The 27,265-nt window shown below is 38.0% G+C and overlaps 1 protein-coding gene across 1 annotated transcript in view; it reads right to left on the bottom strand.

The window, feature by feature from the left end:
- Positions 1-27,265, bottom strand: part of USP25 (ubiquitin specific peptidase 25) — a 125,135-nt gene that overhangs the window by 66,295 nt on the left and 31,575 nt on the right. Inside the window, exons 3-4 of the mRNA XM_009996510.1 lie at positions 8,066-8,143; positions 6,574-6,718 (exon numbers count right to left, since the gene is read on the bottom strand). Of these exons, the coding sequence (XP_009994812.1) occupies positions 6,574-6,718; positions 8,066-8,143 (223 nt within the window). The remainder of the gene's footprint in view (positions 1-6,573; positions 6,719-8,065; positions 8,144-27,265) is intronic.

The following is a 27,265-nucleotide window of genomic DNA, read 5'->3' as shown; positions in this document are numbered from 1 at the left end:
CCACATTGCCTTAGAAAATGCAAACGTTCCTAAGTCATGACTACTAAATAAACAAAAAAGTTTGCTTCTGACAAAATGCTTTATGAACTAAGGATCTGCTTATCAAAACAGTCTGGCTTAGTGCATTCATGATGTTCATTCAACTAAATTAATGTGCAGAAGTATTCAACTCTTTTAATAAGAAATGTATTTTTTGTTTACAACACTATTATATAATCATGTGTGCTTCTGGTACATATGATCCAGAGTTTGACATCGTTTGCAATTCTACAAGGCAATTTTATGTTGTATATTGACATTTATGACAAATATTCTAATGTATATATAGCAAATGCAGACACTATATCTATCCATCCCCACATACCTTCTTTCTTTTCTGAAAAAACGTATCTGTTTACTTAGGAAGTTTCTATCATTATTTAAATAAGTGGTTCTTACTTGGTAATTGTCTAGGTCATTAAAATAATTACTGTGTTATTGACTTTTAATTTATACCAGGAGGAAACAGAGAAGAGGGACTTTAAACTTTAGTAGGCTGGGAAACTCAGCATGAGGGACAAATCTGAAGTAGCAGTTGCATCCTGGGACAGGCAATAAACAACCACAGCAATGAAACTGCTGGCACAGGGAGAGGAAAATAAAGGAGCAGGCATGATGGGTTCAATGGACAGGTGCCAAGTATGGAAATCCAGCAGCAAGACCCCTAATTTCAACACACCAACAATATAAAAAAATAAATAAATGAAATTGAGACTATATCAGTTTTATTACAACCAGAACTAAGCAAGATCCTATATTCTACAGTCTATTCTGTAATGTTAAATGTCATTATGGTCTTGGGCTCCCACATGAAGATTTAAAGGTATTTAATTGGCTGTATATGCCAATTTTGGTTAAAATATCATCTTAGCAGCTATTTAGCCAACCCAAATAGCTCTACTGATGAAAGAGCTAGCAAATGTTGGCAACCGCTACCTTACAGGAACTTCCTCATCTCACCTGCAGTTGCACTGTCCTCGGGTAACATCTTAAAGTGATCATTCTCATACTGACAAATATGGGAAGGAGAAAGGTAGGCATGAAACAAATGAACACGTGAATCTGTAAAATGAAAGGAGGACCTCAAGGTACCAGGCTCCTTACATTCTGAAGCGAGGACCCTGACAGGCCAAGCTGGAGACACTCCCAGGAACTTGGATGGAGATGACATAAACAACCCCTGTAGTGGAAGTGATGTAATGAAGATATATAGTGATATGCAAGTTAGGAGGTGACAGAAGAAACTAGCGTTAAGTTGTACTCACAGAACCAATAAAATACATAGCTATAGAATGAGGGCTGACCAGAACTTGTGCCAAGAAGGATCTAAGAGCTACAGCTGATTCATGTTCAACCTACAATGCATATCATCATAGTGCTGAAGAAAATATGAAGTGTTACACCTAGGTATGCTGTCAGAGTACTACAAGGACATTTATATTCACCCATTTTTTCATAAGAACTCAACTGAAGTTTTGGTTATTGTTTTGACTGCCACAGTTCATGAAAAATGCAGAACCACCAGAGATGGTCTAGAAAAGAAAAAAAAAAAATTGCAAGAGGTATAGAAAATAAATCCAAAGAATTGCAACATATTTGGGCTGTTCAGTTTAGATCTGAGAAAAGTCTGACTGGAAGCTATGACACATCATCTTCAAGCATGCAACACTTCATGTGAGGTAGAAGGAATGAAATATTCCATAATCTCCACAGGGTATAGCACAAAGAATAAAGGATTTAACCTGAAGCTAGAGGGATTAAGGGAACGTATTAGAAGCCTAAATGTAAGGACAGTGAAACATCAAAACAAATTTACTATGAACTTTTCAGAGTCTCTAGAACAGAATGTTTAAGAAATGCTATATAAACATTACTTGGGGAGGTTTTAGGGAGTTAAGTGTACTTCACTGGAAAGGGTTGACTGAATGACATTTGAAACCTATGCAAAGGCTCAAATTCTAGAAACAGAAAGATATAAAAGCCAAGTGCCCAGAAACAATGAAGTCTACAACCCCCAAGTGGGTGTCTGTGGCATTTTGTAGTTACACAGTACTATGCCCTAATAAAAGAGTTTTAAATCTTTTGTTTCAGCCATGGAATGTGCAATTGCAAAAACTAGTAATTCCGTTTTAGTGAAAAAGAGTTTTGAGTTTTCAAAAAAAGGAAGGAAGATAATTTGTCTTGACAGTTATTTCATTTGAAGACAATACAACTTCTAAAATACGTCTTCTCTTCATTCTCCTGCTTCCTTTAACCATGGCTTCTGCAAGCTTCTCTAATAATAAAAAAAGAAAATGGATACATACTTAACAGTGGAACAATTCTGTCACAGCCGTAGATGAAAATACACTGAATTACTTCAAATGGAAAAAAAGGTTTCTAGGAAAATCAATAAAGTAAAAATATTGGAAAGTACTAATAAACTTCTTTTGCTTTAAGTGCAGTGCCTAGGATTCATGCTACTATGACAAACATTAAAATTTTTAAAATGTTCATTTGTACATTGCAACCCTAATGGTTATGCACTTCCTGCTCTCTAACAGACTGCTGAAAGAATAACACCACCTTTCCAAAGGTATCAGATTAAGCATGCATCAGTTGACATGAAAAAGCGACACTTGCAGGTGCTTGCAGGTGCTTGCACGTGCTTGCACATGCCATTTTGAACAGGTAAAAAGGCAATTGTGAATAACACTGATTGAGCAAGTCAGCCTTTGGTTTTAGAGATGGAGTAAATTTTATACAAACTCAGTATTTTTTGTAGCTGCTGAAATGCTGCATTTGCCAATAAGAGAAATCAGGTGTCCTTACATTTGGAATGCAACACTAACAGCTGAATGACCACTGTGACTTCTGGAAGAGCCAGTGCACAATCCAGGATAATGAGTGATTGTTAAGTCATATGTATGTTTTTATTTTACCCCTTACACTAAGTAACCATTTAAAAAAAAGTTTTAACATTCGGTTAAAAATTGGCTGTCTGGCTGGGCCCAGAGAGTTGTAGTCAAGGGAATTAAATCCAGTTGGTGGCTGGTCACTAGCAGTGTCCCTCAGGGCTGAGTTCTGGGGCTGGTCTTCTTCAATATCTTTATCAATGATCTAGATGAGGGGATTGAATGCTTCCTCAGTAAGTTTACAGATGACAGCAAGTTTGGTGGGAGTGTTGTTCTGCTTGAAGGTAGGAAGGTTTGCAGAGGGATCTGGGCAGGTTGAATCAATCGACTGAGGCAAATTACATGAGGTTCAACAACACTATGTGCCAGGTCTTGCATTTCAGTCACAACAACCCCAGGCAACACTACAGGCTTGAGGCACAGTGGCTGGAAAGCTGCCTGGCAGAGAAGGACCGGGGGGTGTTAGTCAACACTCAGCTGAATATGAGCCAGCAGCGTGTCCAACAGCATCCTGGTTTATACGAGAAATAGTGTGGCCAGCAGACGGGAGGTGACTGTGTTCCTGTACTCAGCACTGGTGAGGCCACACTTTGAGTACTGTATTCAGCTTTGGGCCCTTCACTACAAGAAAACAACTGAGATGTTGGAGTGACTTCAGAAGAGGGTAATCAAGCCGGTGAAGGGGCTGAAAAGCAAGTCCTATGAGGAGAGGCTGCAGGAATTGGGATTGTTTAGTTTGGAGAAGAGGCTGAGGGGAGATGCAACAGCTCTCAACTACCTGAAAGGAGGTTGTAGGGAGGTAGTTGTTGGCCTCTTGTGTCTAGTAAATATGGGTAAGACTAGAGAAAATGGCCTGAAGTTACACCAGGGGAGGTTTAGGCTAGATATTAGGAATAATTTCTTTACAAAAAGAGTATCAGACACTGGAATGGACTCCCCAGGGAGGTGGTAGAGTTACCATCCCTGGAGGTATTTGAAAACAGTGTAGATGAGGCACTTCAGGACATGATCTAGTGGGTTGTGTTGTTTGTGATGTGAGTTTGGTTCTTTTCTTGTTGTTGTTGGTTTTTTTTTGAGGGCAGAGGGGGGGGGCAGTTGGCAGAGCAGCTGACAGTTGCACATGGTGATCTTGGAGGTCTTTTCCAGCCATGATGATTCTGTGCATCTGTGAAATGTAGTCAGTCAAGCTCACAGAAGGTATCTGATACACCTTTTTGCAAGGTACTCTTTCCAAAGTCTGTGCAAGTGGCTGGAGGTTACCTGTGGCATAAAAGTCAGTCCTCATTTATTTTTCTGTAACTCTCTCATCCCCACTTAGGATTACTTCACTTGGTGACTAGGAAGCTTGGTGACTCATAAATTCCAATTGCACAGAGGCAGTTAAGCAGTAAGGAAGAGTAAGGGTGAGTTATGATTATCTTAATGTAATTGTACCTATGTAGGATAGTAAAAGGGAGTAAAATTTGAAAGGCAAGATACTGTCGAGCAACTCAGCATAGTTACTGAGAGCTGCTAATAGTGTTCTTTGCAGAAGGGAGTGTTGACAGTTGGAGATATCATTGTTGAATACATTTTTCACCTATAGCCACCCTTCTGGTCTCTTCTCCCAGGTCATCTGCTCTCTTTCATGATACTCCTTTGCATGACAGTACTTACTAATTCAGGGCCTTGAAACATGTCCATTTTAATTTTACTGCAGTTTTTAAATTCATAATAAAAATAACCACCGGCACGCAGACTGCAGCAGAAGAACTGTAGGTTTCTGCAAGAAGCTTTCGCTATATCTCTATGGGAGAGGGAGGAGAGCAGAAGCTCTATGATCAGATTGGTTTAGACTGTTGTCCTGCTGTAGGTGTTTAGTTCATGTCTCTTAAGTCCTCCAATGTGAGGAAAAGTTAGCCAAGATGCCTTTATATTATAAGACATTTTCAATCTAACTCGAACAGCAAAGGCTGAGAAAGGACTCTCACCTTTGTTGCCAGAGAGGACCTGATTAGACACTGAAGATGTAAAAAAAACAAAACAAACAAACAAACAAAAAAAACCACCAAAAAATATAACTACCTTTTACACAGCAGATGGCAACTCTTGATTATAGACTTGTAGTGCAATATAACTGTAAGGAATCTGGGTCTGCCTTCGGACCTCCAGGGAAGAGAAGAGAATCCTGAAATTCAGCTTGGAATGTGCAACTCAAGACTTACTGTTTTCAGTTTGACCATCAGTCAAGGGTTAACATATAGTTAACTGCAGGCTTAACTCGTCCCTCTCATATCCCTTGTCACTGCATATCATCAATAAGCTTGCATAGCACAGTAAGTGACAACAAAACTAAACACTTCTATTAATGGGATTTCTATTTAATTTCATCAACCACAGACTACAAGAGAATCCAGCTTACAATTCCACCGCTGTAGTACTGGAGATTATGACAGTGTTTTTTGAAATAGCCTCCATTTCCTCAATGCCCATTTTCTGACATGGCAAATTAAATATATGCAGGGGTTTGTGTGTGTTTTCTTTCTAAAGAAAGGAAAAGGGAAAAAAAAAAAAAATTCCCTCAAGCCATCCCCCACAGCTTAGTGAGGGCATAATTCAACTACGTATAATGGACTGAGGGCATTTCATAGACGGTTGCTACTGACACTAAGGATTAAAATGCAGTTTTCAGATCTGAGATGTTGAGAATGAATTCATCCCTAATTTAAAAAGAAAAAAAAATATATTAAAAAATGTTCATGTCGAGATCTAACTAAACTACTTCATAATGGTGCCACCATAGCCACCCCAACATTAGTGAAACAAAGGGGAAAGTTATATCATTCTACTCATTTAATAAAAGCTAAATAGATGTACTACCTATATGGTCAAAGGATCAATATATAATTAAAGTATTCTAGCTCTATGTTGTAATCTAAATACAGCATCAAGAAACTCAAATTTTCTAGAAATCAATCTTATTGCAAAACTTAATTGGACTTTTTCTTTCACCTAGTTTCCTATATTTATTTGCAGACAATTAACATGTTTAACATGGTTTTGGCACTCCATCCCCGCAACAATATAACAGTGCACCTAAGCAAAAGAATAGACCCTATAAAGCTCAGAGATGTATGGGTTCTGGGACCTCCTGTATCAACTAAATAAAATTGTTTATAATTAAGTATTTTTAATGTTTAATTTCACACGTAAAATACCTTCTCTTTTACTACACAATGCACACCTAACCTCTCGCTTCTCCCTTTGGGAAAGTCATCTCTCTCAGTTAGAAGCCACTCTTAAGGGTATTAAGCTTCACCATATTAAGACAGACATTCACAGACTCATCTCCAATTTTAACAGATGAATTCCCAGCTTTTGCCTTAAACTATTTACTGCATGACCCCAAAATAAATTCTGTAACAGGGAAAAAAGCAAAAATAATTGCAAACCCGGTTATCCACCCTCCAATCAGTACAATACATACATCTAAAAGGAACACTTAAGGATAGCTCAAACAGAAAAAAAGCACTGAAATAAGGAAAGAGAACATGTAATAATCTAAAAATTGTTAAGTATGAATTATCAGCAGATTAACAGTCATCTTATGGGGAAGGTTCCTTGCCTTTGAACTGAACTCACAAAAAGAAAAAATACCTACTGGTGTCTGCCTGGCTGCCCACACTGATGTATCTGTCATTTCCAGGAAGAGCTGTTTGATAGTAAGTTGCCTCCTCTAGCTGGGGAACCTTGGCATTCTTTGCAGTGAGGAAAGCCACAGCCAACTCCAGATTGCCATTGCTGTCCTTTAAACATCAACAAACAAAATAAGTGAGCATCCTTTCACTTTTTTTTAATTTTTCTGAATCACAAAGGACAACATTACAAGCAATTTACCAGATCAATGACAGATTGTATTTTCACGTGAAATACTGGTTAGAAAAGAAAAAGTTTCCAGACTTGACATAATCATCATATTTCACTATTTGTAACCAAAATAAAGACTACACACCCCATAAAAAATTACTTTGGTAGAATTCAACTTATATTAGAAAATAAAAAAATTAAATAAAGGCTTGTAGTATAGGCTAACTCCGCAACAAGCACAGTCAGCACACTCACACAGACTTCAATACCAGACAGCTGAATTCTTCTGAAAATCCAAAATTTCACTTTTAAAGCCAGAAGTACTGGCTTTTGAAGCACAGTTATGGACATAGTTTATGCTGAGTCTGAGGCAACAACCATATATGTGTACACATTATTTAAATTCACTAAATCCTAATTTACCATGTATAAATGGGTAAAAGGCCCTGCTTGAGGGAGACAAGGCATTTTAAAATTTTATTTTATTCATATATGTATATATATTTAGGGAAACAGAATGCAGAGAACTGTATTTACTTGCATTAAAGAACCCTTTTTTGTGTGAAAGAATTTGAATGGTTGAAAAAGCAGTGAAAAACACAGAAAAATTAGCAAAGGGAGGTAAGTTCAAGGAGAGTTCTCCATTTTACATGCTGAGCAGAACCTGCCCATGACAGAAAATTAAATCTTGATTAAAAAAACCCCAACAACTCATCAGGAGATGACCAGTATAGCACTAAGGTATGTCAAAACACTTTAGCCAAAGATTAAAGGCAAGATATACCATTCCTGCCTTTTCATTTATGAACACTAGAGGAATTTTTATGTCAGTACCAAAACAGAACAAAATTCCTTCTAAACTGAACAAGCCACCATCATTAGCTTTTCCCCCCTAAATAAATCTCAAGTAACAAGCAATAGAACAAGAGGAAATATTCTCAAGTTGCACCAGGGGAGGTTTGGATTGGATATTAAGAAAAAATTCTTCAGTGAAAGGGTTGTCAGGCACTGCCACAGGCTGCCCAGGGAAGTAACTAAAAGACATGCAGATATAACACCAAGAGACATGGTTTAGTGTGGACTTGATAGTGTTGGGTTGACAGTTCAACTTTATGATCTTAAAGGTCTTTTCCAACTAAAATATTTCTACGGTTTTATAAAAAGTATTCAAGCTGGGAACGAAAGGGATGGAAGGGAATACAAGAGTAAGAAAGAGTGGGGTTTATGACTTTCACAGGTAGTTAAGATATTCACATTCAGCTACAAGTCGAACACATCCATCTTACCTTCAATGCCTGCTGCAGTACCTGGATGTCATTGATACCGGTGATCTCTCTTAGCTGATTTAAAAATGTTTGCTGGTGCTAAAAACAAAAACATATCATCAATAAGATGCAATTAACAGCAAAAACAAATACAAGATTATGTTTCTCTACAAACATTAAAAGTATCTCCATATAACCTCTATGCAGAACAAAGGAATAGTCCCTTTGATACTCAAGTTTGTCTTAGTTTCTGCAACTCGGGCACTTTTAGTAGGCAAAAAAAAGCACAACAAAAAAACCCCAAAAAACCACCTGATGAAGGGTGAACTTATGCAACGTGGGTTTAAGAAGCCTATATAAAGCCACAATTGTTTCTCCTTAAATAAAACTCCATAGCTTGGTCTTCAAAGGCAGGAGGAGAAATAGCTGACTGAACTCCCATCAAAACCAGTTTCTTCAACTTCTAATTATGCTCAATTCCACTATGTCCTCAACATACACCATTCCAAGCCATTCCAACCTCAAAACTAAAAAAACTACCCCTTACTGATCATTTAGGTGTTTTTAGAGAAGTAATAAAAAATGTCCAGACAAAACAGTTTCAAGACTAAAGCAAAACCTTAGGAATCAGTCTTAACCACTTTCCTAAACCAGCTGAATGCAGCTCTCCCAACTCACAACATAATTCAGCATCCATGACTGAGTTTAAAATAACACCTGGAGTTAATAAAAGAATAAGAGGTTCTGGGTCTCTTAAATATTAATTTCAAAGAATTTTAAACCTTTTTTTTTTTTTTTTTTTAAATAAAAATCTGGTTTCACTCCTGTGCAGAGCCAACAGATGATTCTCTCTGCTCATGCTCAGGTATCACACCACAGAAGCAAAAAGGAGGCACTAGGCTGGAACAATCCTTGAACTCCAAATAAACATTAAAACCGCTTAAACCATCAAAATCATGAATACACAGAAGACTGACTATTGCTCCATATTTAGAAATTCCATTCTTCCTTTGACAGATGGGACAAAAAGCTTGGTGGTATCTGCAAGTGCTTTCTCTCTTTTGTTTGCCCACCACATCCTGAACTCAAAATAATAACTTCATCTATAAAAGACAAGATTTTGTAAAGTACAGGGTTTTGTTTGATAGAAAAAAAGCATATTTCTTATCAGTGACAAGTAAATGTTCTCATGTCACTCTCCAAATTAATTTAAAAAACTCCAAGTATAAATGTCTTGCAGCTACTTCTAAAATACTTTTCTTTAAAATTAATTATTTGGAATCAAATATTCAAATACCCTTATTTTCTTCTTATCACAGCTTTGTATAGAGGAGGAAATTAAGAGCTGTGTGAACGCTGAATTCCTCAGTGTGAAATTAACCTGGCAGGCACTACTTCATGCCCTAATAAGTTGAAATAGAAGGCATACAGTTCAGGATGTTTATGAATTATATACACAGTCTTCCCTTCATTTATGATCCTAAGGGACACAGCTAACAATCCAATTTGCCTTTTTTTTTTTTTTCCTTTTCTTTTTAAAAACTCTGCTGTTATCACATGAAAAGTGAAGTGATGCAGGAAAACAAACTCCCACTCTATCCCCATCCCTCACCCCCTCATTTGTTTACTCTGTGCATTTCATAGCTCTGTACAAAGGAAAGACTTTCCCCTCTAAAGTTGCTTTCCTGCCCCTGGGTCTGGAAAGAAGCAAAGAAAAAAAAATAAATAAAAAAAAAATAGAGCATTGGGAAAAAGTAATTACAACAACATTAAAACTGACAGGAGCAATTCAAGGGCAGTGCATGGCAGCAAAATGGATTTCTTCTTTTATTTGCTACCAATATGATGGTTAATAAAATAGAAAATAGCTTCATTATGAAATATTATATCAAGTTATAACAGATTTCTGTATCTTCCACAATATATACAACAACTTGGAAAAGCTGACTGGAGGATATTCACTGTTCAGAGATCAGAAAAACACAGAAGAGATAGTTTACCAACAATCTCTTAGCAGATCAAAATATTGGCTGTTAATTTATGAGCACAGCTGTAACTTATAAACCTAGACATCTGTAGTTTATATCCAGATTTCAGTATTCTGGTGGAAAGCTCTGGTTTTCAATGCCCTCTTCCCAAGGACATTTAAAAGATCAGAACCAGGCCCAGTCATGCTCATCAAGAGATTATTTAAGTACCTAAATATACTTTCTTTCTCTTTTTAAGGCCAAGAGTTTAAGTCATTCAGCTCTAAAATTCCCAACTGGTAATTAAGTGAACAACACAGAGAATCCCTAAGAATCCTAGTTACAAGTGACATAAATAATGAGAAAAATTATTCTGAATATTTCAAACAGATTTAAATTGCACTAGGGCCACAAACACATGATTTACACATTACTGGCTTTTCAGGTAAATGTAGACAAGCTATCAATAATCTCCCAGTTATTTCAAATCACAGAAAAGTTAAAGAATGACGATACTCCTCCCTTCATAGAAGGGCAAGGAAAAATCTAAAACCAAAATAGCAAAACCAAAAGGTATCATTGAAGTTTTTTATCATTGAAGTTTCTTCCTTCTGATCAATGTATTCTCTTAATACCTGCTAACAGACTAACAGGTCTTCAGAAGGAATTCTGAAAATATGTAAGACAGCTAAAAACACCACAGTGTACCATTAGACCTGATGGCTCTCTCTTCCATCCCTTCACCACTCTCCTGTTATCCTCTCTAATCTGCCATAAGTGCACCCTTTTTACTGTGTACAGACCTTTCTGACAACTGCATGTTTAACTTTGCCATTATTCTCCTTTATTATTAATTTGACAATATGTGATCACCCATGAAACTATTAGTACAGGTAATTCTACTTCTTCTCATTACAACTGACAATGCAGGCAACTACTACCAAAGTCATTCTTCACTCATCAGAAGGCAAGATTAGATTTTCTTTTTGCTTTTCTTTTCACTTAAGTAGTTTAAGAAACACAACTGCACTTATATTTAATTAACTAATATAATGCACATTCTTAATGTGCATCCACACTAGACTAAGTCAAAATAGAAGAAGCGTATTTGTTTTAAATTATATTTCTTTAGTGCATGCTATTGTAGCGTATAGGATAATTTTTAAAATACTAATACCCATTACCAAAGACTAAAGATCAAATTCTAATGTAACCATTAAAGAATTAACTCTCTTCTGAATTGCAACTGATATTTAATAGAATACTCAGGACAGACTTCTACACACCAAGCGAGCCACCCTCCTTACTCCTATTAATGCTTTGCCCAATTACACTTACCCTAGAAGCTTGACTCTTCCTGGAACTTGGGCAACCTTGACTTGAAAGTGAACATAGAACACAGACCCTGACGCGTGTACAAACTGTAGCTGTTCTAAACAACTATGATCAGAATTCAAGGCTTACCAAAGATACCCCAAAAAGCTCACACTGCATGAAAGCAAAGCTAAAAAATTAAGGTGGCAGCCTACAAGGACTTTCAAATGTCTGAAACATATACATTAAGATGTTAATTCAATTAGGTCTGTGAGGAAGATTCAGAACACAACTAGCAGTCCTAACACAATTATTTTTTTTCCTTTTCTCAAACACAACTCTTCCCTGACTCCCTATTTTTTCTAACCTTGCATTAGTAAATGTTCAAATTCTGAATTGTAACTCACTGCACTGTAATTCAATTTTATAAGCAACCTCCATCTTCAAATGCAGATCCAAAGAAATTATCCCAACAGAACCAGGTGCAACTACTGGTGCAAATACACCCACTTTGGCTTTTTCATAACTTATGTGCCTGTAGCTACTTTTGCTTTGCCATCCTTTCCTCAAAGGACACACCACCAAATGTGTTACATTATACATGCACACATACATATTTAACACATATACACACATAATCCATGTAGCTTGCACTGCATTTGAATCAGCCCTAAAAACGCTCCAAGACTTGGTCTACAACACCAAACTCTGCTGATGCAAGTGCTGCAGGGCAATCCAAATCCCTGGCCAGACCAAGGAGAGGCTCCATTGATGCTGCAACTGCCCTGAGACCCAGCTGCTCACACTTCTCAGTCCCCATCACATCACCCAGCAATCAGTTCCCTAGGGCTTTCATGCACAAGCTATTCCCAGCCTTCCCACTTCCTCTGGCTTCCCAAATATGCAATGTGTATCTCCAGATTTTCAACTTTTGGAAGATTTTAACAGGAAATTCTCCCATTTTCCTGGATGCAAGCCAAATTTGTTTATTAGGAATGCATGCCCTTATTTCCAATTGTTTCCTTTTTCGGCCATCCCTCTCTTCCTCTCAGGAAATGCCCAATTAAGATTATCTGGTTTATAACCTCACACAATAGCATATTCAGTAGCCATGCCAGTGCTAGTGAAGCAGAAAAGGATCTGCACTATTATCTGCTTAGTGAGATACTGTGCCCAAATTAGTTCCACAACAGTACTGTACACTCTGATAACTTACCAAAATCAGAGCAAAAAGCAAAAATACACAAATACCTTTCTGTGCAAGTTAAATCACATACCACAGATAAATTTGGGGGGAAAAAATAGCTACCTTTTGATCTGTTTATTTTCTCGTATCTGTAGCTCCTGAAGAAGTACATGTAAGCTTTGGCTTTATTAATGGCAACATCCAAATATTTATATTTGTAACAAAAGCACTTTCAAACTTAGAAGATAAAACAACCCTCTTCAGCTTCCAAACATAGAAAGAATCTTAAGTTTGGTCATAAATTATATGGTCCAACGATTACCAGGAGAAAACAGGGCTTACTGCCTCACTTCACAGTTCATTTAAACAGCACATAATGAAAGCTAACTATGGGAATCCCTTCCTTCAAGGGATTAATACTTGTACTACAGACAAAAAGAGAGGGGAAAACACAAATGCTGAGAATGGCACCTTGACCAAGTCCCTCCACACAAAACCTGCTTACTTTACTTGCTGGTGCAACACCAATTTTTAAGAGTTATTTGTTGGAGGAAAATCCGAGCGACATTGCACAAAACATTTTATCTTAAAGAAAATTCTAATGTAACCTGAGTTGCAGAGGCCTTGCTAAAGATATATTTGCAGGCAAGTAGTTAATAAGCTAGTTTCCTCATGTGATGCTGTAATTAGAGGAACACTGGAAAATTAGAGGAATGTAATCCTCTATAAAAAGGCTTTACATTTCTGCTACAAACAAAAAATAGTTAATGTACAAAGGAGGAGCATACTAAAGACCCTCATTTACTACTGTGAATGTCATTTTCTGCCAAATTAATCATATCTCCCAGGAATAGTTAAAAGGCCCAAATGCACTACTGAGCATTTTGGCTTCCACTAGCACAGATACATTGGCCATCCTCTAAATAAACTGCTGGACAAATTCCAACAGAAAAATAAAAACTAACCGTGTCCATAAAGATTCTAAGTTGAAAGACAGGGGAAAACACACTCCAAAAAGTTGTTGCATGTTTTTGCTCTTACCATGGCTATCCTATTTTTTTTTTTCTGTGTTTCTGCACATGCAGAATAAGCACACGTATAAGTATGTAAATAAATAAGTGGGTATATGAATACACGTATTTTTAAAAGCAGTATTTTGCTACTGCAAAAACCAGTTAAATCTGCTCTGGCTTTAAGGTGTTCATTCTTACAGAATCTCCTAAAGTGCAGACGACTTAGCTTCCCTTGCCTATTATCTGCTAAATGGGTAAAGAGAAACCTTTTACATGACGTTGTAATCTTTAAGAAAGTAGGTAAAGATGTATTTTTATATACACAAAAATGCAAAATGCATCTCAGCTTTGGCTTGGAAAAAAACACCTGTGGAGACCAAAGGATATGTAGAGACTGAAGATTTTCAGTCTGGGACTGTTCTGAGCAGACTGGGAGTGTTCTGAGGAGACTGCCAAACCTGCCAATTACAACAGCAGGTCATGCAAAGTGGGTAATTAACAACCTGCAACTGGACTCAGAGCAAATTTACTTCAAGGAAGCGAAAAGACACACACTATGGCAGTAACTTTCAGTCAGCCATAGCCTGGGCCAAATAACAGGGTACTGAGCCATTTCATATAAACTACAGTAATACCTAGAAAGTTTGGACCAGATGATCTTTGGGGTCACTTCCAACACAGGGAACGAATAAGACCCTAAAGCCAGATTTCTTACACAACTCGGAGAAGTGAAAAGCATCACCTTATTACTACATAGATCTTCCTAGGCAAATTTTGAGGTGCTAATGTACTGGAGTAATAATACGGCTAGGAGAGGCACCACTGAGTACATACATACATACAATAATATGGAGAGCATTCAGAAAGCAAGAGAAGCACACTTCCATGCATACATTTAGTGGATTTTGACTCATTTTCCCCCAGGCCATAGAAGTACTGAAACTCGGCCCTGGACTCCAACTCCATACCCCTGCAGATCTATTGCCTGGATTACAACTAATCATGCTCAGTTCACAATATCAACTGATTCAGTTTTCCCCAGTGAAAAAAAAGAAACAGAACAATAAAATAAAAACAAAATGGTGGCTGAAGGCAATATAAGTAGTCATTATAAAGACAAAACAAAGTGAACACTGGAAAGGAAGGAAAGACATTTAAACTAACTTAAAGAACAGGAGAATAAATGGTGTGCTCTACCATAACAGAAACGTGAGCCGGCTAAAAAAGCTTCTCATTTCCATCAAAGAAACATGGTTTTAAACCAATACTCCAAATCAAAAGATGAACAAACAACAGAAATGTAACTGAAGCTGTGTATCAAAATTAGCCTATGAACTGGTTTATGAATGTTGCTTTAACGAAGCACCAAGTGAAGAATTGCTTAGTTCCACATTTCTAGCTCTTCCTGATAACTATTCCTAAGGAGGCTTTAGTGACAGGTATACAATCAAAGGATAGGAGCCTTAGTAATTACTGAAAACATAAAATGTGACCAAAATGTAAAATTAAGAGATTTGAGGTCTGTGTGTTTTAAATCATCATCAGAATTTCTCACATGCTTCTCAGCACAATAGAGAAAGCTTCTCAATAAAACCATGTCAAGCTAGGTCTTTGTCACTCCGGTCTTACTACACTAACGACAATAACTCTAAAAATTAATTAACTAATGTAAAACTAGCGAGATCTTTAATCTCTTTTAACTAGATGTAAGTAAAAATTCAGGTTGTATTCACTGGAACAGCCACAGGGAAGTTTGCTTCACAAAAATCAGTTTTATTTTTACACACTCCAGTAAGTGTGACAGTAATCAACTAAAAAAATACCTCTACTCTGATCCAAATCTGATTGGTGATTAGAGTTACTGATGGCAGCAGGAGCCTTCCAAAGCATCAGCACATGTTATTAGTAAGCTACGCATAAAACTCAGGATTCCTCTAAGATTGAACCCATGGATGACAACTGGGAAGTTCCACATCCTGGAAACACGCTTCACCCTCAGTTCACATCCCAGTACCATCTCACAGTGTTCATACCGCAGCATCAAGAGAGCTTCCAACAAGGTGCACAAGCTCCAGCAAATTAAAATCACCAGGCTCAATGATAGATGAAATTATACAGAAAGGAGAAGGAGACTGAAAGATGACAGAGATACAGCTATGTGTGTATATAAAAAAAAAATAATCACACACACATTTTCCAATGACTCCTGGCTGCTTTCTGTTATAAAAGTTTCCTTTGTAATTTTTCCTTCTGTTCATAGACATTTACCATAATGCCTACAAATTCAATTTTGCTTTAGTGTCTGCTCAGGTAGTATCACTAAGACACACGCTTTCTCTTCAGAGAACAACTATTGCCCAGGGTATCAATTATACTGTAGCAATTATTAAAATTATCCCTTTGAACTCTTTTAAACAATTTATAAAATCTTGTCTTTCTGAGGTCTAAAACCATGTTGCAAAGATCTACAATTTAACTTCCTGTTTTGAGATACTTTTCTTTGTATCCTGATCACAGTTTAACCTACCGCAACAAACACAACCTGTTCTGGCTCACATTTAGGCTCTTTACAGTCCTTTCATTACCCATTTATTATCTGTCACTGAAAAGCTAAGTCTCACCTCTAAACTTAAGACGACACCCACTAGCCCATTCAAGTGTTTAGCTTTTACATGGTTGTTTTGTTTTTTTTCATATAGCCATTATATCTGCTCTGCACAACAGAGAAGAACTCCCAAGAAAACAGTCAAGCTTGCCCCATTGTAACAACGGCAGAGAGAGAGGAAAAAAACAAGGAGAACAGCTCTAGGAACTGAAAAATCAGCTCTGGAAGGTACAAGTGTCCTCAGATCAGTGGGATGCCAGTCTTCACAACAGTTTCAAACAATAAAGTTTAAAGAGGCTGTCAGATCACAAGCTGCTTCTGACAAGCCAGCTGTCCCTTGGTTTTAGCTCCTGCTCCTATCAGCCAGCCTAGGCTGCTGTTGCCAGATGCCACCTGCTCTGGCCACAAGCTACTCCTCCCTTGGAGCCACCACTGCCACTTGTCTGAACCTCCAGAAAACCAGATCAGGCTTTCAGTAAACCATCAGAAAGCCACTCTTTGCTTTTAATTAATTTCCTGCTGACTTGATGAGAACTGGGGGTGGGACAAGGGAGAGGACAACACCAAAGCTGCACCTATTTCCACTGGATTAATCTGTTGTGGAGGAGCAGCAGCCTTATGAGAATAATTTTTTTTCTGTACCTTTATCTTAATCCTACTCTTACCCAGTGAGAGAAACAGAAGGGAAGGAAAAGCCTCCCACGGTCCTCATCCTATTTAGGCACTACTGCAGAAAACTTGCTCCAACAAGAGGTGAATATGAAATTGAAACAGGGATCTGATGCTCCTCGTGTGCATCAGTGGTAAAGCTGCAAACCATGTATGTAAACAAATGCACACATCCAGGTCTACCCCTTCACAGGTTGAAAACTTGTATGCTGCTCTCCTCTCTCTGATTTTGGTGTTCACGACCAGGAAGATTTCATTTACTGCAGCTGTTAATGGCATAAGTATCAAAGATCCCACCTCACCTCAAACAGCTCTGCCATGTGCCCTAAGTAAGCGATACCAGGGAAGATTTCAAAAACAACTTTTCCACTCAAAATTCAGAATAGTAGAGCGTGGAAAATTTAAATAAAAGTTAAACTGAACTTTTTAAGGAGGGTCTGTATAGTAGAGTCCACAGTATTCAATAGCAGGGACACATTTGGGTAAGAAGTTCAGCTGTCCAGTTTGAGTAGAAGGGGAAAAAAAAAAAAAAACAACAAACGTAAAACCAACAGAAAGCCTTTCAAAAATGGCTTTCAATAAAGGCTTTTCCATGTAGTCCAATTAAAAAAAAATATTCCTAAAACATGATTTCCTAAAGAAAAGGGCTTTGTGACCACAGAGTGTGCACATACCAAAGCAGGCCAGCCCTCCTGTCTCTGAAGAGCAACAGCCCTGGCAGCCCTAGGCCATCTCAAGCGTCTTGGCCAAGTCTAGAGCTCCCCAACACCCTCAGTAGAATCCTAACACCAACTTTTAATCCAAGGTGCATTACAAGACAAATTCCCTCTGAAAAAGCAAGGCACCTTTATTTGCAAAGTTCAGGAAAATGAGTTCATAGCTTATCTTGCCCCCTACTAATAATAAAAAAGAAGTCCCATGAAGAGATACACATTGTTAGCTTGAGCAGAAAGATAAGTAAATAAACTGCAGAAAAATGATACTACACATAATGGTAAGCTGCCTAAAACCTGGTGCAGTATTTAACAGATTGCTCAGAAGCTGAGGGGTTTCTGCATCTCCAGCAAGACAGCCCTTCCTGGGTCAAGCGTCAGGAAGCCACTGGCACGTGCCGAGTCCCTGCAGAATGGCCACTGCAACACCATGCGCTGTCAGCCCATGAAGGTCAGCAAGAAGCTTTAATTTTCATTAAGTAATAACCTCAACAAATGCAGATGACATTAGAACTGAAATGAGCATAAAACACAACGGAGACACTACTATACTTAAGGATATGTTGAGATTCGTAATGAGGATCAGCCTATGATTTTAGTACCTCATAATTAAAGAAACAGTAAATTCAGCAGTGCACTCCACAGACGGCAAATGAAATTTTCTATGCTGCTTTCCTTCAAGGAGAAAGAAAAAAGACAATCTTGAGAATCTTTGGGAATTTTTTAATGGACTTTGAATTATCTGACTATGAAACACACATTTACCTCAGCTCTCACAGAAAGCTGAATGTGTTATATTCTAATACGTTAGGACAGTCTCAAGAAACTTCTGACAACTTTGGTTTATAATTGCTATTTGTTATAATTTAGCCCTATCAGTCTCCACTGTCTCGACAGTGATGCAGCAGTATCACCAACAGTGACTTTCTGCCACGCCTCATCACTGCATACCTAGCTGAAGCTTCACAGACTGACCTGAGTAAAAGGAGTTTGAAACACTCTTCTGACCAGTTCGTATTTTTTAAACATAATTTGAAACAAAAAATTAAAATTCTGTGCTGCGTTCCTAGCAGCAGCATTATGCCAACACATTCCCCATCAAACAACAGAGATGATAAATGCCAACAGCAACATGCTTAATCCTTTCCTCCTCAGTAAGGTCACAAAGAAACAGTCTTGGGCTTCCTTGCTAGGGATAGCAGGCAGCTGCAAAGCCCTTCCCTGGTCTGTAACAACGCAGCAGAGCCCGTACCCTGCACCCACACTCCCACCCAGCACTAGGAAGAAGGTGCCGCATTGAACAGTCCTTTAAATCGGCCCCAGATAAAACTTCAAGGCAACATGCCAAGTTAGCAAGAGCTGGAACTGGCAATGATGGGGAAATCTGTCCACCTTTACCATCAAGGAATCCAGAGGTTACTCAGTAAACCAGCAGACTGCACCCAAAAAAGCAGCCCAGTCAGACGAGAGGACAATCATGGTCCAGCCAGAGCTGTCACAAGAGATGTTCTGTGGCCACTTATACCTATGCACTATGGAAAGTGTTAAAAAAACCCAACAATGTACATTTCTAAAGGCTGCAGGTCCCAGGAGATATTTCTTTTTCAAAGTAGCTATTTTCCTGAGGAATAAAATTAAACTGAACACAAAAAGGAAGTGGAGTAACACTTCCTCACCATCTACTCCTCTTCTGAAAAGAATGAACAACACCACATACCTGTGTAGAGCTGGCCTTCTCCAGCTGCTTACTTTAAACCCACTCAAAACATACACCTGAATGTAAATTAATACTATTTTGAATCTCCATACTGGACTTTTTCTTTTTTTTTTTTTGCTTAATCCCAATAAAAACACACTTAAAATAAACTCAAAATGTTGTTATTTTCAGTTTTTGTCTGATGTTTTGTTGTTTTGGGGGTTTTTTTGTTTGTTTGTTTTGGTTTTTTTTTTTAATTGAAATACTACTGAAACTGAGAAAGTAATTTTTGGTTTGAGAATAAGAACAGGTATTTTCAGCACAGGTAGCTGACTTTTCTTCAAGTCCTACAGCTGTGAGAAGAACTGCTGTCACAGAACCTACACATGAACTCAAGCCTAGCATATACTATATTTACTGAAAGTAACAGATGGCATTAAATACAGCAACACAATTCACAGTCCAAAACTTTTACATCTCAGACTTAAACCCTACTATCAAATTAACATTCCATTTTAATTAGAAGGATTCTTTTGGATTACAGGCTACAATACAAACAAAATTATGATACGTCAATTGGCAGGAAAGAGCCCCCAAGGCATATAATACCATTATATCATATGCATCAACTCCCACAAATTCTGCCTAGACCAAGGTAGGAGACATGGGTTAATTGAGTTTAAATAGCTATGGAACATGCCTTGAAAACACTGATGCCTCTCTCAATAACTTTTACTTAATATATTAGTCTGTCTACATGCTTTTACTATAAAGCTCAAAAATATGCTTTCACCTGGTGAAAAAAGCTTTAGTCAAGGCCATTTTAAGCCTCACCTGCATTTACATGACACTTTGATAAGCCTGACTGTTGCCAATTAGTTGATAACACAAGCATTTGAAAATAAATGTTGTGCAGGGGTTAACTTTTTTCAGCAAGAATTCTCCAGTTAAGATAAGTCAAAAACCTATTATAAACAAAAGCATCAAGTCAAAGCTGTGCATCTCAGAATAAAAAGCTTGAAATTTGCATAACAGTATTTCTGCAGCCTTAAAAAAAAGGGTTTACATACACAAATCTGTGTCAGACAGTATTTCCAATGTTAACCTGGTTGTACTGCAGCCTTCAAGCTGTTCCATATCACGTGTTCTTCAGATTCTGCCTCTCCAGCAAACTTACTTATGAGAGCTACATTAAAACTGTGGGGAGTCAGTGTTGCCACATCTCAACAGAGCTGTTTCTGTTAAAATATCATCATCAGGTAACATCAGGTTTCAGAAAAGCTCATGCTGATGTCTTTCAGCATGCTCCTGAATCTCATCCATTATGGCAAAGAAAAGCAGAAATATGTAGCTAATGACATTTTCTAAAGAACGAAAACTATAAAAACTAACTGAATAAGAAAAATATCAGTGCCTCCTTAAATTGCAAGAGTCCCCACCTAAATAAGATTAAAAATTTTCACTGTGATTTTTCAATGTTTGGAATTATGTTACTAAACACATGGAAAACCAGTCCATAATTAAATACACAAGAACTCGCAAAGCCTGCTGCAGACAAGTGAAGTTATCACAGCGTCCTCCTCGTGACATTTTGTGTCAATCTGTCCTTTATGCCATCTTAGGACTCAGTTCTTCCTTCATAGCACTTCACTGGACTGGAATCTCAATACTGACTCAAAACATTGCTTAACATTTCATTCATGTTAAAGCCTAAAACCACAGATTCTGCACCACATTCACAAAGAAAACTACAACATAGTTCAGTATGTTAAAACCACCCCTCTATCAGATGATACAGCCTTGCAACTATCAGCAGAAGCCAGCACAACACCTCTGTCACTCCAGATGACACACCAATATACTACCCCCAAATATCCAGGCAAGGATGTGCAACCCACTGCAGCAAAGGGACAGACTTACATTCCCTTTATTCACTTTGGAAAACTGACACTGTAACAGAGAGCAGAATAGTGGTATGGACAGAATTACTCAAAGATAAATTTATTGAAAATTTTCCGTTTATGGTACATAGACCCCTTATGGTATTACAAGTTTTGAAGGCCTGAAGAAATCTAGTGATTAAAAGATACAATGCTGGCAAGACAATAAGCAGAAATTTTAATGTTGCAAGAAAGCAACGTTTTAGATGGTAATTGTACTCAACCATGGCACATCCTACAGCTGCTCTCTTCTACCTGCAAACTTGGCTAAGGTGTGTTGACACAAACCAGCTGATGATAATATTTATATTTAGCACAGCATTAATATAAGGTAACACTAAAAAAATGGCACATGCCTTTCAGAATGCATTGGTGCCAAATTAAGTTGTAAGTATTTACAAAAAAACAGCAAGAGATGCCATTTGCCAAACTTACACAAGAAACAGGAAAAAGTATTTTATTTGGCATAAAGCCCAAATTTGTACCATTATGGAAGGGATTCCCCGTTATCCTGTTCAGCGGGAAAGCATCTCAGCCCTCATCTTTACTCCAGCCTCACAGCTTTAGATTACTCTGTCACCATATTTTCTCCCTTTTGTAAATAATAAAAAGATGAAGAATTAATCAGAAAAGTTTCACCCTTATGTAGTCTTACCTGCAACTAACTATTGTGACTCACAGTACTAGCTTTTCCCTATTAATTACACTTGACCACCCAATAACCAGAACTTTGCACATATCACAGTTCCAAAGTGAATGGAAGGAGCTCCCACCCCGCCTACTGCCACTTAGCTCTCTGATGGAAGTCACATACGAGTAGTGCAAGTTTCACTGAACTCTCATTACATATTTTACACTCTCTGCAGATACCAACTTCTTTAACAGTATCCCTACCGATGAAGTGTAATTATCAGCTAAGAGAAGCAGTCTTTATTTCATAACGGGGAAAAAACAAATGAGGTCTTCCTTGTATTCATAAAATCATTTTGAAACACGCTGTCACAACAGCCTCTCCTACTTACTCACCTAATACTCTGGCTTGCTATTTGCATGCTGATGGTACCAGCCAACAGCCCCCCAGTGAGAAGCTGAATCCTCTCAAATTATACATGTCTATCTGCCAACTAAAGAGCAACACATCGGTAACTTAGTCACTATTGAAACAATAGGGAAATTTAACACATCCATCAAAAAAAAAACACCACACACAAAAAAAATGCCAAACAAAAAAAAGCAACACACACAAACCTTCCTTGTGACTCAATGCAACCTCTCCTGCCCTTAAATAATCACATGGGTTATCACAAGAGAACTAGAAAGTGAAAGCACTCAGGATACTTTCGTTTCCCGGAGAAGCTGCTCCCACACGTGTCTTTTCTACTCAGTTTAAGTAGAAAAGACTTCCCTGTCTCAGTCCAGGTCCTGACAACATACACATCCTCTCCCCAGATTTTTAAGAGCGCTGCTCCATAATAACTCCATTCAGCAACAACAAAAAAAAAACAACAGCAAAACACAAAAAAACCAAAACCACCCAACCACACCAGAAAAGCAAAATCCAAACGAACCCCAAAGGTCAGAATTTTAAAGGAATTTATTTCTGCACGGAAACACAAAAGCGAAGACATTGCTCTTAAGCTTTTTGTTTACTTTACACTAAGGAATATCAGGAATGTCATGTTTAGCTCAGCTTTTGCCAAATGACCAGCTGGAAATTGCAAATCAGCTTCTACACTACAGAAGGCAAAGAGCAATAAGACAAAGGAAGCCCAGAAGCACCCCAAGGAGTCTCAATAATCCCTCCATTACTAGCCCCACCAGCAACTACTGTAAAGAGGTGACTGGTGCAGAACCCCAAACAATTCCTGGCACAGGTGACGTGCAAGAGTCAGAAACCTCCCAGCTAGTTCTGATTTCAGCCTAGACTGTAAAGGCAGCCTCCAAGTAGGCTCAATTTAACAACTCAACAAATTAACTGTTCCCCACCACCCAGAAGTGTCCCTCAACCCAACCATTCACATCACTGAAGTTATGAAGCCAGCTTCTCATGGACTGAGCAATTGGACTGTCAACCCTTGGGTGGTTTCTTCAGTCAAGAAGAAGAGAAGATTTACAAAAAAAAAACCAGAAGAAAAATTTCTATCTTTCATTCTGTCATTCACTCATCTGCATGAACACAACTGAATTCACAGGATTAAAGAGATGCTATTCTCTGCCTTAACATCTTTTCAGGCATTAGAATGGAAGAAAAGCAACTGTTTAATTACCCTCCCACTTATGTTTACAAAGTACTTTTAAAATGTGAAATATATTTGTTTTGAGATACAGGTGATTTGCTTTTTGACCTTTTCCTAGACACTGATAGGTTTGTCATCTTTTGCAGCTGCTGTTCCTAACAGCTGTAGATACATGGCTATCCTAAAATATATATATATTTTGGGAAGCATTAAAGTTATTTCTAAATAATATTTGAAATGGTTAACAGAAAAATGTATACAGTTTACACTTTGCTATTCCGACGTAGTTTTTTTCTTCCAAGATGTGGACAAAAAGACACTACTCTGGACAGATGTTATGATAGAATTATAGCTATAAACCTGTCCTACCACAATCAAAATCATTACTGAACATTTGCATAAGTTTTTCTAGAATGCAACAGGTTTTCTACCACTATTAAACATTTCATAAAAGTGCAGATTGATAGCATATACCAAGAAAATCAGGACTGCAGAGTTACTGAAAAAAATCCACAAAACAAATCAACAAAAAAACTCCACTCAACTACACACACACACACCCCTCCCACCAACACCCATCAGAGCATTCACAAAACCAGGTGGCTTTCAGCATACCAGTTTGACCAGGGCTTTCAAAACCAATTTGAATCAGTGACCTTTGCACCTTGCTCTAGGCTTTCAGAAAATACAAGCAGGAGTCTATGCAGAAGGTGTAACTACACACAGGATCAACTTTTTTTATTAACTTTTTTTTTTTTTTAAATACATAACAAGACATGTATAACTAAAAGCGTGACTCTATGTAACTTCAAATAATTCTTGCAAATTACTTACTAGGTGACACAAACACATGCAGTAAACCAGTTTGGTTATTTTGCTCTTCCTGGCCAAAAGAAGTAATAAAGTTTTCAATACCAGCAGTAGCAGGCGTAACCCCCCATACTGAAGCCCACCAAACAAGAAGTCCACCTGCCCACCCATCACACAGTCCGAACATGGCCTGTTCATGGGGAGATTCAACCTTATTACATGACCCATGGTGCAGATGAAGGAGGACACCCACGTGTTGGTCACAGGTTGTGCAATGAGAGCAAGAGCCTGCAGCTTCTCAGATCCACTGGGCAAACGGCCCATCAGGAAACCCTGAACTCAACTGATCAAAACACAAAGATTTTTAAGGCTCTGTCTCCTTGGAAGGTTGTCACATATCGCAATGAAAAAAAGAAATTTAAAAAATTAGCTCAAGTCCCAATATACCTGCCTTGCTTACCAAGTCACCAGAAGATATTTTTTGGGATCACATCCTACCACCATTCATGATGCATCATCTGTACTTCAATTGTTGCAGATGTATAATAGTATCATCTTCCATATGAACAACTACTGCAGTATTAAAAGTTGGTGACTATTGCTTTCAGGAAAGAAAAGCAGCCTGTACTGTATTATTAGCTAGATTTTTCCATAAAAAGTACATCAAATACATGGGACAAGCAGAGCAGATGCATACACGTGACCTATCTCAACTGTTTCCTTAGTACCCCGGAAAAGAGTAAGGGAGAAGTAAATAGTATTAGACTTTGCTTAACACCATGCATTATTTCAAATGCTAAAAATCCTTAAAGGTTTGTGCTTCTTTAAAAAAAAAAAAAAAGTAAAAATCCCATAACCAAAAAAACCCACAAGAGGAGCTGACACACCTAACTTTATTCTACTGTTCCTGTGATTACACTGCCAATATGTTGCTGAATCACAGACCTGAAATAACACAGGGTGTGGGAAACCAAAGGACAGATAAAACAGACTTTAAATCCATGTATCAACCAACACATAATCTCTACCCAGAAGCAGTAGAACTTGATAATACACACTGCTGAGAGGGCAGCTCAGTGTCACTGTTTAAAGCTCAGCTTCTTCAATCTGCTGTTCTGAGGTGACCATCACAGTGCAGAATGAGAGGCAGCTTGGAGTGGTGTTTCTCCAAGAGGAAAATCAACATACACATGTACAAACCTAAGCTGCCCTCATGGCAGCGGCCGAGGACTGCCTGGGATACAGGGAATCCTACAACATACCTTCCTTAGCTCTTCAGCAGTAAAACGCCTGAAAAAAAGGACCTCACTGTACAGAAATAGACAGGCCAAAACCAGAAACTAGTTGTTTTTTTTAATTTCCCAAGCCATTTATATTTATTCACACACTTTAGCCTTACTATGAACATTACAGGTTACCTACAGACATCTAACAATGTTAGGGAAGCACACAAGAACTGTGAGCAACAAGGATAACATGATTAATTATTTGCTTCAGAAGGTAAATAAATTACAAGTTTTAACTAGGAGTCAAGATGACCAGTAAACATGAAAGAAAAAAATTCCTTTTGATTCAATCCAGATGCCTTAACTTGACAACAAGCTAGATACTGTGGGAAATGGGCTGTTTGTAGTTAGAGCATTTATTAACACAAACCTGTATCTCCAAGTACTGCTGAAGTTTGACACATACTTCCTGTATGACAGTAAGAAACCATCTGATGAACAATGTTGGGAACCACAGTTCTGAATAAGGTATGCTGATGACTCAGGCATTGCTTAGAAATGCAACACATTTCTGCTTGTATGTGGTTTCTTCACAGTAACAGAAAACAATAATGACAGACTCTCGGGTCTCCAGAACAAACCTTTTAGGAAGACGACAAGTTAGGGTAACCTCTCCACCTTTCAATCATGTCTCAGCCCACTGTATCTTCACAAGTTTCCTTCTTACATGCAAATAAGCTAAGCAATGCTAAAATTTGTCATCCAATTAGCTATTCAGTAGTCTCACTAAGCAATGAGATACACATTTTGGAGACAAATAACTTTTTTGCAAAATATTCTCAAGATTGGCCTTCTCCCCCATTCCAGCATGCAGGTAGGGATAAAGTTGGCAATGAGGATTTTCAGAAAAGATAATAAACATATGATACAATAGAAGGAAAAAAATAAATAAATCCCTGCCATTAAAAGGTTTATTTTATACAGTTTTTCTAGATACTTAGAAAAGTAATTAACACACGTAGATGCTGATTACAACTTCACAGTTATTGCTAATTTCATTTTTACTGTAGTGTGGATTACCAGGGTGGTGAGACACTGGAACAGGTTGCCCAAAGAGGTGGTGCAAGCCCCATCCCTGGAAGTTTTTAAGGTGAGGCTGGATAGGGATCAGAGCAACTTGATCTAGTGGGAGGTGTCCCTGCCCATGGCAGGGGATTTGGAACTAGATGATCTTTAAGGCCCCTTTCAACCCTAACAATTTTATGATTCTATCACAATCAATCTCCAACCAACCTTTAAGCTAATAATTGATTTGAAACTAAAGTAATCCTGAACCACTGACCTGCAAGCAGTAGTTTAGCTAAAAACTGCAACATTTCATCTTTGATATTATTGACAGAAAGAACAAACAGGCAACTCTGACTGGTGTCTACCAGGTGTTATGTCACAGAGTATCTGATACAATAATTAAAGGATATTTAAGTAAGCCAGTAACTGGTTTTGTAAAAGATAACCTTGCTCAGGAAAAGATGTCAGGTGCACAGCAACAACTAATGAAGTTTTTAAACACAGAAGACACACACCTAGCATGGGACCTGGCAGCAAAACGCTGCTACATTAGCCTGCTAGCATACCTCAATACAAAATATTACTGAGTGAGGAACAAAGAGACAAAACCAAACTGTTCAGCCCTATGCCTTCCTGCTTTTTTGCCAAAATCAGTGCTAACTACTTACAATTATGATACCAGTCTTTGGTGAGACACACCTCTCCTTCCAAAGGAGCTTCTTGAACGTAAGCTGTACCACTTTAACCAATTACACCTTAATCATCGCCATTTCCACT

Source organism: Chaetura pelagica, unplaced genomic scaffold (genome assembly GCF_000747805.2).
Source record: "Chaetura pelagica isolate M959 unplaced genomic scaffold, ChaPel_1.0 scaffold82, whole genome shotgun sequence".
NCBI classification, from domain to species: domain Eukaryota; kingdom Metazoa; phylum Chordata; class Aves; order Apodiformes; family Apodidae; genus Chaetura; species Chaetura pelagica.
This window is presented reverse-complemented; position numbering and strand designations above follow the sequence as displayed.